This window comes from Phaseolus vulgaris, chromosome 2 (assembly GCF_000499845.2).
Source record: "Phaseolus vulgaris cultivar G19833 chromosome 2, P. vulgaris v2.0, whole genome shotgun sequence".
NCBI classification, from domain to species: domain Eukaryota; kingdom Viridiplantae; phylum Streptophyta; class Magnoliopsida; order Fabales; family Fabaceae; genus Phaseolus; species Phaseolus vulgaris.
The window spans coordinates 45,284,084-45,302,334 of NC_023758.2; the positions used below are offsets into that span (position 1 = coordinate 45,284,084).

Consider the following 18,251-nt stretch of genomic DNA (forward strand, 5'->3'; position numbering starts at 1 on the left):
AAAAACAATTAAAAAAAAATAATTAATTGTTATATTGAATAAATTATATTTTATCTTAAAGATTATAAAAATTATTAATACCTAATATAGTTTTTGTTATTAATAAAATTTATAAAATAAACTATTTTTTAAATCGATATCTAATTAGCTGTCAAGTTTTAATTTTTTTTATAACACCAAGATTTTAGTTACCAATTAATTTAGATTATAAGATTGATAATTAAAATTGGTAGCTAATTAGATACCAATTTAAAAATTAATTGATAAACTAATTTTTATTATTAATAAATATTTTTTAAATTGATAAATTAATTATTTTGTGTTTTTAAAAATAGTCTCTATTTAATTATTTTTTAGTGAATATTTATTTATTTATTTTATGAAAAAAACATTTAGGAAAAAAATATTAAATATTAAAAACTATTAAAAATGATTATGTATATTTTTTGGATGCATCTTAAGTGGCAAAAAGATTGGTGGGACAAAATATGTTTGATATCTTTCTAAAAATTTTGAAGCCTTTAAATTGGGTAATACAATTTTGGAATGCATAACTTTAATTGCTTTAAATAAAACTTTATAAAATAGATAAATAATTTTTTAAGACAAGATGCAGAAGATAAAAAGTAATGCATTTGAAAATTAAAGGGAGACAAAATATATAATTTAAAAAATTAAATTAAATTTTAAATATTTTTTGAAAAGAAGAAAGATAGATATAAAATGAAAGATAAAATTTAGATGTAATATAAAGGAACACACGGAAACTTCTATTTATATAATTTTCTTTTTCAAATAAAAAGATAAAAAATAATTTGTATAAAATTAATATTTAAATTTATATATACATATGTCTGTGCTTTTTCTCTTTTTCTTTACATATATACAAATATTTATGTGTATATGATTTTTAAGGGAATTAAATGTTATCTTTTTGTAGATTTGCCAAAACTATATGTTATTTTTTTATAAAATATATTTTTTATGTTACTTAATGCCAGATAATCTTATTTATTGTCCCACTCCAAGATCATAAAAATCTTAGACTCGTTCCTTATATAAAGATAGAGCAAAAAACTGTAGAAGGATATCAAATGAAGATAATTGTCATCTTTTAAATACAAAAACTTTAAATACTAGTCTTATAACGTGTGAAATTTTTTAAATCTCGACTGTTCATATAGGATATAGTGATATATAATATATATTATAATATATATATATATATATATAATTTATCATATATTATTTTCTGTTAATCCAATAATCTAGTGGTAAAAATGAAGAAAATATTTAATTATTAGATAGAAACGTATATGAAAGGTGAAAATGTGAAATAACTCTTTCAAAGATATTTTTAGATTTATTTCATCATGCTTTATATACATAACATAACACAACATAATATAGTATAATAAAATATTATAAATTTAAATATTTAATTGTTGCTGTTTTGGATATGTAAGATCTCATTTTTTTTATTTTACTTTTTTTATTCGCATGTACATTTTGTTTGTTTTTTTTTTTTTAATTTTTCACTTTATCTTATCTGGATCTTCCCTTGAATTTTATTTTTGTTAAAAACTGGTAACGTTCACAGTACGTAGCTATTCTTGTGAAAAGTGTCGGTATCCAGTTAGTGATATGCAGTTTTGTGTTAGAGGGTGTGGCCACGGTAGGTATAACTGACAATAATGCTTCTAAATTGGGCTAAGCCTAGCTGGGTTTTTCGACGTAAATAAGAATTAGTGTCCAATAGTTTGTCTTGAAGGGGCAGTCTATTGGTGCTGTAATAGGTCTATGGGCAATGTGCTATATTTGTCTGTGTGTTTATGTATAATTTTATATACAAAAATTATTAATTTGTACGCTTGAATGACTATTGTTCTACGTGATTTATAATGTATACATATTGTGAATATTGTGAAGGTGAATGACATGTTATTTTATTGTATGTTGATTGATTTTGAGGTTACAAATTTGTGATGAAATATAAACTATGGAACGTTGGAATTAAGAAAAAAAAATCAATGTTGTAATAAAGATTTATAATTTTATTTTGATTTAAGTCAGGTCAACTAAGATATCGAGTGATGAGAAGTTAAAGAGAGGATTTATTGTATCATCATAACACATGTTGGATTTGAAAGAGTGAATTAGAATACATGTTGAGGTCTGGGTAGGGATAAATTTTAAACTCACCATAATCCATTTAAAAGAGACTTATATACCTGAGGTGTTAAAAGGGGTTAAGAGTTAAATTTTTTGTGGAGAATATTTAATATAAATCTTATGAAAGACGTCAATAGATATCAATGTGTTTAGCCTGTTTGAGGATTGAGAAATGACTAATCTTTAGAGAATCTGTAAAGAATTCAATGGTGGAAGAACTTTGAGATCAACTACTTTTTATTTTTTGCTTTAATAATTTATTTATGTTAAACAAATTAAAAAAACTCATTTTTATCTTTATTGTTATTGTTAACTTTCTTGCTTGCAGATAGATTATGAATATTGATTTACTGATTTCACTATTGGATTTATCGAGAGACAACTTGAAATCATATGACTACAATTATACTATCATCATTTTGAAGTTGGACGGTTTAGCACTGGTAAGATGGTGTATAGTGAAATCATTTTAATTTGACACAATACAAGACTAATTTTGGTTGGCTCTAAAAAAATGAGAAGATTATTGACAAAAAAATAACAAAGTTTAATGTGTTGATTTGATGATGCACGTCCCTCTTCATGATTGTTCCTCTCTTCATTGCTAATTATCTTAATATGATCAAAATGTAAAACATAAATCAATTTAAAATTTACATTGAAAAACTATTTTTTTTTAATCTTTGTAAACATAATAACCATAAATCCATTTCAAAATATTAAAAAGAAAAACATTCAAATTTTCTTATGAGATAACTAAGTGACTTTATCCAGAAGAGTTTTATGAGAGTATTATACATTGCATATTGGTTGAAAAAATTGTTCAATATTCATTAAAAAGAGGTATCAATAAATTTTTCACTATAATTATGTTACATTTTAACTAATATTTTCCTTTTCTTTTATAAATTATATTGTTGAACGAGTGTTGGATGTGTGTTGAAGTTAATTGAATGTTGTTAAATCTTCTTGAATTCAATAAATGGTTTGCTTGTATCATGAAATAAAAACCAATTTTTAGAGATAAAAAATAATTAATTGCTATAGTGACTAAATTAGAAATCGTTTAGAGACTACAAATATTTTGGTTTCTAAATTAATTTCTATGACTGATAAATGATAAATGGTTTCTAAATTTGTGTGTAATTAGCAACCAATGTTTTTGTTACCAAATTTAGAATATAAATAATTGGCAGCAAAAACCTTAGTTGCTAATTAGACACTAATTTAGAAATCATTTAACAATAATACAAACTCATTTAGAAACCAACATTTTTTTAGTATCTAAAGTGGTCTCTAATTTAGTCACTATAGCAACTAATTTATTTTTTGTCTCTAAAAAGTGTTTCATGTAATGGAATAATTCAAGATTTTTAATAGAAAAATTAATTAAAATCATTTGAATTAACTATAAATTTGAATAGAATCAAACTAGGATAAAATTTTATATCTTTAACTTTTATTGCTGTATCAAATTATAATTTAAGAAAAAAAGTTTAATGATTAAAAAGACATTTTCAAAACCATTTCATCCTTCATAATTGTATTATTAGCTATTAATTATTTAACATACTTGTTGATTCAAATATTAATTTCTATATATCCACATGAGGTTGGTTTGTCATTAACTTTTTGCTACATAAATATAACATACTTTATAATAAAATATTATTAAAATTAGTTATGTTCCTTAACTTTAAAATAAAAATAGATACTTTTATTTTTTAATTCGAAATAAATGATAAAATAATCCCTCAAGTTTCACGTACATTATAATGATAAGAACACTTTTGGGAATCATTGAATATTATGTTGCAATAATAATTCATATTTTCTTACATCATCGATGATCACGAATTAAAGCTAAACATGATCTTGTCTTCCACTCTTTTTTTGTTCTTTTAGCTGTTGCTTTGATAATTTTAAATGTGTCCTACCTCATAGAAGATTACATTCAATTAACTCTAGTGTAGGAACCACCCAACACTGTTTTTCACATGCTTCATATAACTTTGCAATGGCGATACACAAAAATGAAAAAAAAAAAAGTGTTTCTTTTTCTCCATTAAAATATTTTGCAGCCATGCACTCGTAGATAATATCATACCTTTCTTCATTATTGGTTCACTTAAAAACCAAGCTGACGTCATGAAAATTATTTCTGAAAATGAAAACCCTTACCAGTTCCATCGTACTGAACGCATAAACAGAGCAAAAAAAATCATCATTATCCTTTCCTTTTGGGGTGGAGGGTCTAACCCTACGTCACTTCCCTTCATCCATCAAAATTAACCCTTTATTCACACTTCCATTTCCCATTAGGAATAGAATCTAACACTAGCTTAAATTAAGTCTCTGGATTATTGAATTTTTTTCACCTAATTTAATTTATTTTATGCCGTGGCACTGTCCTTATCTTATATATTTTGTTGGGTATGATAACCATATATTTAATTATCCAAGAAAACTATAAGAAACCACAAAATCCCAAATATTGTACTTTAATTTTGCATTAATTAGTATATCTCTACACGTTTTTGAATTGGTCAGGAGTTAATTAATGTAGCTACTTTGATCCATGTTTTTGTGAAGGTGGAGAATATATAAAATGAGTGATATGGATAAGAGAGTGGAGCTTTTGGCACCAATATAATATCATTTATTTATTTATTATGAAAATATGAATAAATATAATAAAGAGGTAAATATATTTTTTATTGTTTTTAATTGTCTGATTCGTTTGAAACTATTGATATGATTGGTTAAAGTTGGCGTCGGTAGATCATCATGGTTCTTTTTCACATTTCCAACATTTCAAACTTGTTAATGTACATGTTTACGTCAATGTTGTTTGGAGAAGTGAGATTTAGAGACATAGGAATAAACATTTTTTTAAAGGTGGTGTAGTTGATCATCCTTAGTTCAATTAAAGATATGGTATTGGGTTACTTATAATTTTGCCTTCTGTGTTTTTTCTTATTTTGATTTGTGGGTTCTTGACTTGATCCTCTTGTTTGTATGTATTTGATCAAGAGACTTTGAAACTCTAGTCATTTGGTTTTTAGAAGGTTGGGATGAGGTGTTAGGTTATTTCTGATATGTCTTTATTTCGATATGTTGACTTGTTTTTTTTTTTTTGCTCAATTAGGATATTTGTGGTAAGCTTTAGGAAGGAGGGGTTGTACATTTCTCTCTTCTGTATAAGGATTTGATCATTCCTGAAGTGATTCATATTTATTTTTTTTCTTCCTAAAGTAACGTGAATGTTATAATATTCTAATATAATTTATGGCTAAAATTCATTTGTTATATAGAAAAAGATGATGGTTCATTTCTATAATTTTCTTACTACAAACATTTAGATTTGAATTAGGAAAAACAAATCTTGTATTATAGTCGCATAATAAAATATTTAATCCCATAATAAAATAGTAAGTTGAATTTACATTAAATTTGAATTTTGTGGGATTAATTTGAGAAGATGAGAAGTAGTAGTGTGCATTGCGGCTGATACCTAGGTCAACAAGCAAAGGCATTTCTGGTTTAAGTAAGACAGCATATTCTCCATAACAAAGCTGAGGTTATTTATGGACCGTTGAAATCCCTTCTTTATGCGAAAGGAGTGAAGATCTGAACTCTCAAATGTGATTACACATCAAAAAGAAGAAGATGCCCAATAGCTACTAAGCTAGTGCGCGCGATTCAAGATATTATGCCAATGGGAAGTATCTCTCAAACTTCTCCAGAATCCTTCAAAACACAAGGGGACATGCAAGTGGCTTCACTCTACATATAGTGCACACTTTCCTACAGTGCATTACAGTGCACCATCACAATTTTCCCTCTCTCAACTTGCCCATTTCTATATTGCCTTTTTTTTTTCTAAAATGGAAAGCTACAATTCATCCAATTTTCCAGTAATCATGCCTAATTTAACTGATAAAGGGTGATTTGCAGAGGACTTGGTGAAGAGAATTTGTTGCAGTAAAAGAAGATCGTGTAGTTATCTAAATAAGCAAGAGGAAGGTAAAGGGTTTTAAAAGAGAGTTGAATAATGTTACAAACTATGTTGGAAAGTGTGAGGAGTTTCTTTTTTAATTGTTGTGTCAATATTTAGTGACAGTGAGCATTGCGCTTTATCACTTCAGTTCACCCCCTAAAAGTTCAATCTTTAAGGTAGAAAGCTATGTAATAATGGTGATCAATAAGAAAAGAATAAAAAAACTGAGACTTCGTAGTAAAAGAATTAATATTTATATCCATTAAAAACATAAAAGGGTTATGTCAAATCCTTGAAATACGATTAATATCCCAACATATTAACCACCAAAGAACATAAAAAGTAAAAAGCAATATCTAAACTGAGCTATAATAAAAAGTTATTTATACTTTTTTTTTATTTATACTTTCATCCATAGAAAAAAAAAAGTTATAAGCTACTACAATATAATATAATATATAATTGATTTTCAACACACATCCTTATATTATATTGGTGATTCAACATTTCAAAGTATGAAACTATATTAGTAGATGAAAGACAAAACTTAACTCTTTATTAAAATAAATTCTAATATTATTTTAAAGTAATTGAATAAATCTAATTCATTCTTACAAAATTAAATTTTGAGAATATCAAGGATGAGAAAATACGTTGTAATAATAGATATCGTCAAATTATAATATATACACTGCAAGAAAACTATGAAATAGAAACTAATTTTTAAAGACAAAAAATAATTAGTTGTTATAGTGACTAAATTAAAGACCAATAGACTAAATTTTTTTTAAAAGGTTTATAAATTGGTATTTAATTAGCAACCAAGGTTTTTGCTACCAAATTTAGAAACTAAATAATTGGTAGTTATAACCTGGGTAGCTAATTAGATACCAATTTAGAAACCATTTAACCATAATACAAACTAAAAAAATTGGTTTCTATTTCATGTTTTTTTTGTAATGATATATATAGATACAATCATATTTCAATGAACAAAGTATATAAAATTGAATTAAAGTTAAACTTTTTTCACTCTAATAAGATAAAAGTAAAAAAAAAAAACATAAATTGATTCTTATGCATGCACACACCTGTGGGGTCAAACAACATACTCTTGGTATGGCACTTCCATGCAAGAAATTTCTCTTTACTAGTGTGCACCACACTTGGTGCTGTATTATTCTAGTTTCTATTTTCTTTATTTTCCAGTTTTGCCAATTGCTGGGATGCTTCCCACACCTTGGGTGTCAACTTTATCTTTCCCATCTCCTTTTCTCTTAGTCTAACTTCGCCATGTCTTCATAATTCAATCTCCAAAGCAAAACCACTCCCACAAATTTACTTTCCTCAAACTATAAGCACAGCAAGTAAAAACACCTAAAAAAGAAAAAAAAATTCTAATAGCAAAATCATTCACGTTGTTGGTGTTAAGATTCTTTCATGGATTACTTTCACTATTATTAGTTGTTGTAAAAAAATAGAATATATTGTCTAATATAGAATAATTTCGGTGAAGACACAAAAGGGTGAGGGTTTTATTCTTCTCAACAAGAAAAGTTATACTTTAAAGACGGGACACTACTTAATAAGAGATAATTTTTTTAACAATAAATAATTTTCAGTGAAAAAAAAAATATCACATTATTTTTTCAATCAAAAAATTATAATTGTAAAGTGATTTCAGATATAAAAGTATCTTTAGTCATGCACCTATTAAATTCCCAATTGTTTAATAATTTATTGAAAACACTTTTCACGTAATCATCAGCACCAAATTGTTGTTTTACAATAAAACTATTATTATTTTGGAAAAAGAACCTCAAAAGAAAGAAGAAAAAACGAATATTTATAAGGAAGGTGGCGTGGAGGACCAGACGCAGGCCAATAATAAGATAGTGCTGAGAATTTCAAACTTTTTAAATGAGGTTAATTAATTAATGAATAAATATACTAATTATAGTTGGTATCCGATTATTGGTGTTTTTATTTCAAAATTTTAGGTTTGGTCAAAACTTTAAATGCATTGCATTAACCAATATTTATGAATCAGCATCATAATTAATACATTCGTTAATTAATGCGTGATTTGAGATAGCTAACGTGGTTGAATGTTAGAAAATTAAGTGGACGGAGAGAAAATTATGACGATAATAATAATTATTGTTAGTGTTACATCATCTTTCAACCTTTTTTGTGGCTGGCTGCCCAATTATTGAGAAGAAAAAATAAAGAGAGAAACACGTTTATTATTATTAATATTAATATCCGCATAAAAGAGTAGTGCAAATTCAAATGGCTGTCACTGTAACTGTAGTTTGAAGGATGGACCCGGCATCATAACGCAAATACTGCCAAAGATGTTGATATAAGGGGTTATCACCCAAACATTTTTATGCTAAATTGTATATGATTTGCAAAAATAGATCCTGACCCTGGGATCAAGAACTTGGAGGAGGTACTAGTAAAAAAAAAAATTACATTTTTTTTTCTATTAACAGTTTTGACGTGGATGTGGGTAATTTAAATTTGTTAGAAACAAATCTTTTGATGTAAATTTTTATTTTATGTTAGATTAAAATACAGTTTTATTTAAATTTATATTTAAAATATATCAAAGTTACGTTGGATAAGTAATGTCTGACCTAAAATATATAAAAGTTTCATCATGATCACTCTTAATAGCATGTATTTCGTCGACTTTGTTGTCTACATTGATAAGAAGTGTTTTAATGAGAAAGTCGACATTTTCATATTTAGAGAGTCATATTAGTGAATGTTTCTTTCCTTCAGGACCATTGACCACTTGTCATTAGATGGATTGTTAACATAAAATATTTGTCGTCTTGCTTGATGTGTCAAAACAAATGGTTTGTTTGTATAACCCATCTTATTTAGAACCACCAAAGTAAAATTGTAGTCATTTGTCCTCATACCCATATTCTCATCTACCCATTTATACTTGAACATTGGCACTCTAAATGATCACATAAATCAATTTCTTATATGTCATATATGACTCCGAAGTAACTCGTAAATGCTGTAATGACATTTTTTTGTCTTTAGAACTAGCAAAGTGCATAACCTCAGCTAGAATAATAGCTCCCACTGTTCTTAACTTTGTTTTTCTCATCTTCTTTCTTGAAATAGAAACATAACTAGTTAATGTCATACCCACTATATGTAATGATATCATTATTAGGTCCACGAGAAAGTCTCAATAGTGTATCCGAAATATTAGGTTCACCATAAACCTTTTTCTGAAACCAAACTAAGAAAGTCTTGTTATGTTCATTCAATGTCAGTTTTTCATTTATCCGATGATGTGCTGTCTTGATTTCATTAATGTATTGTGAAATGTATGAGATAACCTCATCAGTTGAGAATCAGTAGGTTGTCGAAGAAGATTGACACATTTTCTTCCATTTGTATGCCACATTAGATTCTTTGCATCCTTTTTAATGGAAAAGAATCCTTTAAACTTAGGTATTTACCACAATACCTTAGCAACGAGACCCTTTATTTTTTCATCATCACTACTTCCATCAAGTTTCTTTTTAAACTGTGATAACTCACGTGTTGGACACTCCTTCAATGCAGCAAACTCATCTTTGTGAATACACAATCATTAGGCATCCATGTGTCTTCTTATACGCCAAATCCATCAAACATATTATCTTTTTCGCCTCATGGTTCTGGTTAGGTGACATGTTTTATTTTGGAAGAATCTCTTTCAATAAATACAATAAATTGGTGAAACTTTTATTAGTCAATCAATTCCTTACTTTTAAACTGAACAATTTTAAAGTTGTTTGTCATGTAAAGTTAGTTCAACATGGGTACAATTGTTGTTCTAAATGGACTTCAAATAACACATGAGCTCTTCCAAAATTTTCTTCACCTACATCATGTATCATGTGCCCTCAATGACCACTTATTTCTTTTATGTTGTTCTTGACATAGTAAGGTTGTCTAATATTTCTCTGTGTCAAGTACATATTGTATAACTCTTCACTATAACAAAAAAAGAACATATTTCCCTCAAATATTAACATATTTAATTTAGATCCCCAAAAGCAAACACAATATTAATTTTAAAAACAAATTGAAGGTTTAGACCACCAATATAAATGAAGAACAAAATTTTAATCTAATTAAATAGAAACGACCAATGTGCAAAACTAATCACAGAAAAACAAAAAAGAAAGTGAGTCAACCACTAAGAAATTTTTTACAACTTCGTCACAATTTCTGAGAAAAAATAGAAAAGACTCAACATTAGAAGATATAAACAACTTTGTGTCAAACTATATAGGATATAACTTAAATTTAAAGTTTATGTCGCAGGTGATTGAAGTAAATTTTGAATTTTACATAGCCACACTTTTTTTTATGTTGTGGTGAGAAAGGTTTGACATAAAAACTTTGATGTACATTTCTCTTTTTTTTCAGTAGTGAGATGGTTTTTAATTCAAGTATATGAAGCAAGATTCCAAAGTATGAATGAGTTGTAAGGCTTTAAGCCATTTGGTGGGTGACACATCAGAAAGAGCCATGGTGGGCCATGGGAATTTCGTGTATGTACCAGTAATAGTACTATGTTACATGATTTACCCCGTGTGAGGGTGCATGTGTGGGAGGTTTTTAACAAAAGAGGTTAGAGAGTGCAATAGGGTAAGAAAGGCGTTTGGATAGTGCTAAAGCAAATATAATGTTTGGGAGGAGCAACCGGAAACTATGCTAAAGCTAAATTGATGTTTTGCTATCCACGTTTGCAAGTTGACCAACTCTCCATGTTTTCGCCTCCTATAAATACTACCTCAATACTCATACATACTCGTGGAATATAGAGAGAAAGAGAGAGAAAACTTTAACTAAGGGTTTCACTTTGAAGGTCACACAAATCTCAAGAGAGAGCACTATTCCAAAAGTTCTATTAGATTCAATTCAAGACATGGCCATGCATCGCGAGTCTTGGGCTTTTGTATTCGGTCTTTTGGGTATATACTACATGCCTATAATCTCTTAGTTTATACTGTTTTCTTACTCTTTCAGTCTAAACGTTTGGCACTTCCATTATTATTCCCTTCCCTCTATATCACTCCACATTATTCATCTCAATGGGGCATATAGCTAGAACTTTATCCAGCATTAGGCAACGTGCATATTGCATGCATATTTCTAATTTCAACTTAATGCACTTAGGATCATAGGATTTCAACTAGAGCTAAATCAGAAAACCCTGCTATAACATTTGAAGTTTATCAACTCCAATCATGCAACACCAAAAAATATCAAATGAGCTAAAGAAAAGTTGTTGTTTGATACGATTTTTTCACAAGTATACTGATGTGTGTTTCTTTTGGGGTTTGTTTTTATAGGCAACATCATCTCCTTTGGAGTGTTCCTTGCTCCATTGTAAGTGGATTCCATTTTATTTTTGCTTTTGTTTTAGCATATGTACTCTTTGTCATGAATCTTTAAGCAAGCTATGAAATTGTTTCATCAACCATATAAATATCTGCGTGCAGGCCAACCTTTTACCAAATCTACAAGAAGAAATCCACTGAAGGGTTTCAGTCACTTCCTTATGTTGTTGCACTGTTCAGTGCAATGCTTTGGATTTACTATGCATTCGTGAAAAGAGAAGCTGCTCTCCTTCTCATTACCATTAACACGTTTGGAATTGTTGTGGAATCAATTTACCTTACAATCTTCCTAATTTATGCTCCAAGGAAGCCTAGGGTATTTACCTTGTATAACCTTCCTTTATAGTTTTCTTAATTTATTTTCTTTGTATATAAATTTTGAACTAAAGTTAAATGTTTTGATTTTTTTTTTGGGTGATCACAGCTTACAACCATCAAGCTTCTTCTCTTGCTGAATGTGTTTGGCTTCGGAGCCATGCTTCTGTCAACTCTCTACCTGACCAAGGGAGCAAAGCGTCTTGCTATCATAGGATGGATTTGCCTTGTTTTCAACATCTCTGTCTTTGCTGCACCTCTCTTCATTATTGTAAGCCTTTTACGAAAATTATTACTTTGTTTACGAAATTTGGAGCAAAAATTAACACATGAGCCAATGATTAATTCAATTGTTATGACGAATACATGCAGAGTCGAGTGATTAAGACAAGGAGCGTGGAATACATGCCATTTACCTTGTCCATGTTTTTAACCATCAATGCTGTCATGTGGTTTTTCTATGGCCTTCTTCTCAGGGATTACTATGTTGCTGTAAGTTCAATGTTGTAATACTTCTACGTACGGCTACCAGCATATTCATATTCATATTTGTTTACCTTTAAACTATTGTTGCATTATTATTCATACAAAGGTGCATACGTGTCTTGCTAACTTTGTCCATTAATTCCCTTTTTGGGTAAGCCCATTTGGTTTTTCGTTTCGCTTTAAAGGTGATAATGTCGAATCAATAATAGTGCAAAATTAAATGTTTGCGTGCTCCATTAACTTGGAGTTCCCATGGATAAATCCAAGTGCAACATGGACACCCCATATTCTTAAGTACATCATTCTTTAATCAGATCAACTTTTATGTGTAGGACAATGTAATTTGATTCTTCTCTTCTTTTTTAATAAAGAGTATATACATACACACACATGATAAATTAATTAATGTTTGCATTTTGTCGATGATGCAGCTCCCAAACACACTTGGGTTTGTGTTCGGCATAATTCAGATGGGGATGTATTTGATGTACAGAAACGCCACCCCAGTGGCACTAGAAGAGCCAGTGAAGGGTCAAGAATCGAATGGCCACATCGTTGGAGCTGTGAAGATGGGAACAATAGAGCCGAACCATGCAGGTGCTGGTCTTGGTGGTGTTGGCAAAGTCTGATTTCACCATTGAGGTTATATGAAACAAGGGATATCAATGACCAAAAAAAAAAAGTTAAAAAGAGAAAATAACCCAAACTTTCAATTACTTTACTGAGTGAGGTCACATCTAGTATCACTCATATCTACAATGCAAGAATAGTACGTAGTCTTTGGTATAAGTGTTTGGTTTGATTTATGTAAAGGTGTGGTTTAAATTTGCCTGTTCCGGTAGCTGTAACTGTTGGGCACTCATGTAAGCAAAAAAAAGCTTAATTAGCTCTTTAGCCACTCTTATATTGTACCACTACGTGTAACGTAGTGTATCAGTCAAACTCATTTCCATTCTCTTTTCCCTTGTATACGTAATTAATGTTCCAGTAATGAAAATTAATTATTTTAGTAGCTCCTCGTCTCTAGCTTCACTCTTTAACATTTGCAATCTACTTGATATGTTCATCAATCAATCATTATCCTAAGTGTGTCAAATTGCTCTGGTAATTGTCATATCACGTTTAATTAAATGCTTATTTACAAGTTATTAAAGCGATGAAGAAGTGGATTCTCTTTTCTTTTCATATGTGTCATGGTAGGGGGCAGATAAGTCTCCTAAAAGTTTATTTAAAAGAAAAACATTGTATATCTTGATGACAGCATTGTTCCTAGTTAAGGACAAAAATGCCAGACATTATGCATGATTAGGATACTAATCTAATCAGGCTCTTTTCCATTCCATCTTAAAAGGAAAGTGCTTAAAATAAAGCAATTCCAATAATTAGAAATTGCAAAAGCTTGGATCAGAACGCCAAACCTCTATTCACTCTTAATTAAAATTTACTCAGGAGCGTTCTCCAAGGATAAACCTAAGATACATAGGACAAAGTCAAAACAGAAAAAAAAAAAAAAACTGCTCATGATGAAACTTAAAAGTTAATGAGGCCAAGAAAACCCTCCCATTTCTTTCATTTACTCACTTTAATGTTATTAGTATACAATATCTACCAATTTTGTATGTTTTTTATTTATTATGCATTTATGTGTGTTTTGTAAGAAGAGTTAATGTATTCTTAAAATGTTTTATATTTTTTTTTCAATTAAAAAAATCTACCAGTTTTGTAGATAATAATCTTTATTGAAAATTTAATTTATTTTATTACAAGAAAAATATTAAATAACAACTAATTTTAAAGATAAAAAATAATTAGTTATATTAATTAAATTATATACTATTATATAAACTAAAAAATTATTAGTATATAAAGTTATTTCTATGTTTAATAAAAAATTATAAATAGATTTTTAGATTAGTATGTAACCAACTTTAGAATTGAAGTAAGTGGTATTTAACAACTTGATAAATAATTAGATACTAGTTTATAAATTAATTTATAATTCTTTATTAATAATATAAACTATTTAAGTACCAATAATTTTTTAATTTATAAAATAGTATCTAATTTAATTAATATAGTAACTAATTTTATTTTTTTTTCTAAAAATAGTTTGTTATTAATTAATCTTCGTTTAAAAAGCTTAAGCCGATCTAACAAAAAAATTGTAAATTTCAGCATTTTTAAATTAATAATATAAAATACTTTAAATATCATTTTTTTCTAATAATAAAAAATAAAAAATTATTGTTTATATTTATAAGATTTAATTTAATTTTATTTTGCTATATATGTTACAACTTTTTTACTAATTTATTGTGTCAAGAGTATCTAACTCACTATACTTATAATATTTGCATTCATTCATGTCTTTTTATTTTGTTTGCACCTTCTCCTTTTTTTCATTTTTTAAAGAGAAAAAAAAAACATTTTTGCCTTTTTTTTTTCACGTTGTCTGGTGTTACCGGTTAACTAACTACTTGTTCTCACTGAAATAGTAACTAGTTGGGATAGTGACTTGAAGAAGTGTACGGATCTAAGGTTAATTAGGTGCATGTGGATGGCATGGGAGATTGTTGCACTTTTTATAAACAGAAAAACAAAATTTGTTTAATTTTCTTAGAGAATCTCACATTCTTTAATCAAATGATGGAAAACAAACCGATTTATATTGTCCCACCACCTCATTTTTCCTGCTAACCTCTCTTGCCCGTCTCACAATTAAAGCTATACCTTTTTCTTCATAGCCAAACAAAATCATATTCATGACAAGGACAACTTTATATGCTCAAAATTATAATATCCTCTTCTTTAACCTAAATTATATTCAATTCTTAAATAATATGTACGTTTTAAAATATAAAATTAAATAATTAATAACACTTAATTACGTGACATAGATTAAACAAATTTATGAATAATATTGTAGAATCACATAATGCTTTTTTTTTTCTAATAAAGCAGGAAAATTTCTTCACCACACCAAACCTTATCTAAAATCATATTTATCGATCACTACCGAAAAGCAACATAAACTCATCCCCAACAAAACTATAATCAAAATAGATGATTGAGTAAGGTAATTAACACCTCACTTATATTATTTTAACATTATTTTGACAAAATGAGAAACCACCAAAATATTAATGCATCGAATATATACTAAAGCACCTAATTTTTTTTATCGGTAAAATAAATAAATAAGAACATTTAAGGATGTTTGAATTCATATACAATTAAAATTCACAAACATAAATATATACAAAAAAAAAACCTAAAACTTGGAACTTATAAGAAAAATACTTAATTCTCTAAGAAGTCTCGGACCAGATTTTAGGATCATTTTACTTTTTATTTTTCTTGGTGATAAAAGAAACTGCTTTTTATTTTTTATTTGTTATAAATAATGAATAAATAGGAGTATTTAGATATTCTAACTCAAAAAAAGACATATAGCGTTACAAACACATTTCTTGTTCAGAAAGAGTCACATCACTCGAACGTTTCAACCCTTCTCACCTAAAGATTTAACCACAATTAGTAAACCCTTCTATCATTACAAAATGTGCATTCCTAGTACTCAATAGGCCACATATGTTGACAGAAAACATATATGTTCTGAGAAAACAAACTGCTACGAAACAACGTAATTCTGTATGTTGGGGAGAAATCAAAACAAAACATAATATACATGCCTCTGCATCAAACTATGCTACCTACCCCCTCCAATCAATCACCATTTTGAACGCCAAATTTCTTTCTCCTAACATAGACTGTTAACTACAAAATCACCCTTAAACCATTCATTGTCTTTTACCCCATCTTTGCTTAGGCTGCAACGTTTACTTTATCCTACACATGGTAGCAAAGTTGTGATTTGTATTTTCTTTTTTTCAACTTTGTGTCAGTTTCTCCATAGCAAAAGATTAAACCTTTTTGCGTATGTGTCGTTAATTGGTGTCTGCTTTTAATCAAGTGTCGCGTTCTGATCTAGGGACGGAAACTATGACCGATTTGTTTCAAATGATTAATTGAATTTTTGGCAATTTGGAGAGTGGGGGATAAACACAACACAATTAAAGGGAAACGGCAGAAAAATGCACTAACTAAACGTGAAACGAAAAGAATGGGCCAAAGAGGGAGAGAGAGAGAGAGAGAGAGAGATAATGCACGAAAGGATGTTGATGAGTATGCGTCTGAAGATAAGCATTTGAAGGCTTTACGCAAATAAGTGAGGGAAGGTGTTGCCCTAAAAGTCACCCATGATTGTGTTGAAAGATATAATTGCCATGCACAATACTTGGTTGGCTTCTTCCCGTTTGCATATAGATCGATAAGGGTGTGATGCAATACACCACTTGTTGGGTATCTTTAAAGACCCTCAAACCCCATTACAATATTTGTCAACCATCAAATCCTACCTTCTTCGCTCGCTTTATCTTCTTTTCATTTATCCTAACCAATCAAATCACATCTCAACCAGAGGACTCCATCTTCATTTTTACTGTCGGTCAATTTTTCTTAATCACTCTCAGTCACAGTAATATGAACAAGATTCAGAAAAACTCCTGTAAAGATTCAAAAAAAAAAACATCCATTTTAAATTTTCATTCTATCCGATGGCTACAACCTAAATGAATGTCCCATAATGTTCTTCTAGATATGTATATACATGTATATATGATATATTATTTGGTTTTGGCTGTTTTGATTTATTAGTGACTGGACCTGTACCATGTGTCATGCATAAACTTTGTGGTGGACCTTGCTTAGCTCATACTTTAATTCAATCATATCTCACTCCTCCTACCTTTTCTTCTTTAATTTCTCTTTTCCCTGTTTGAACGTTTCAATCAGTTCAGTTACGGTGGTCGAAAATTTATCTCCAATATACGTGTTCCATTCGGCCCTGTCATTGTGTTCCACATGACCCATTTCAGATTTTATGTTCCTACTTTGCTGGGTTTCGCCTTCTCTCCAATGAATCTATGCATCTGACAAAGAAGATATATCTGCTGATTGTGTCACATGGTCGATTGTTTGTGTGTCTCATGCAGTTTACTTAAATCTTGTTTCTGCAATATGTTCTATCGTATCAAGTAAACTGTTTAAGATTTGGACGCAGTTCAATCGTGCATGCATCAGTATTAATTAACCTTCATATATCCTTAATGACTCATGCACAACTACGTATACTTTTTCAAAATTACGATCTTTCCCTAATTTAGTAAAGTTGAAGTGAAAACTTTAACAAACTTCCTTGTTCCAACGCCCCTCTCCCAACAATAAATACAAAAAATCATTGCCAACTAATTACGTAACAATTTCTACAAAGTAATAAGAGAAAGATTACCCTAAAATATATCATTTAATTTTAATTAATTCTTTATTGATAAAAATAAATAAATAAAAGAAAGATTAAAATAAATATGGGATTTTATCACAAATTTATCACTCATATTAAAATGCGTGAAAATAATCAATACTCAAATATTGGGATGCCTCCAATATACAAGTTCTTGAAATTCGAATTAAAATTTATTTTTTAAATGGAGGGAGGAGGTTTTACCAAATGGGTCAACAAAATTATTTTTTAACTAAATAGAGTTGTTTTTTAAAAAATTATGAATATGTAAGGTGAGACAATTTTGTTATGAAAAAATATATATAAAATCGTGTCAATCATAACTAGTATGAACTGAAACATTGTCATATTTGTACGATTTCATTTACCATATCCAACTAAATCGAGTTATTTTTACACGACTTTTTTACAATGAGATGATTTATATTATTTATTAGTAAAAAGGTAGCATGCAATTATTTTGACTTGTCATATTAGGAATCTTTGGAAA

General features: G+C 28.7%; 1 protein-coding gene across 1 annotated transcript; it reads left to right on the forward strand.

Moving 5' to 3' along the window:
* Window positions 1-10,993: 10,993 nt before the first annotated feature.
* LOC137812588 (bidirectional sugar transporter SWEET13-like) lies at window positions 10,994-13,411 on the forward strand. The gene is made up of 6 exons (XM_068614675.1): window positions 10,994-11,169; window positions 11,551-11,587; window positions 11,701-11,914; window positions 12,023-12,184; window positions 12,286-12,405; window positions 12,831-13,411. Exons 1-6 carry the CDS (start codon window positions 11,124-11,126, stop codon window positions 13,026-13,028), a joined length of 777 nt encoding a protein of 258 aa, XP_068470776.1. The 5' UTR covers window positions 10,994-11,123; the 3' UTR covers window positions 13,029-13,411.
* Window positions 13,412-18,251: the final 4,840 nt, after the last annotated feature.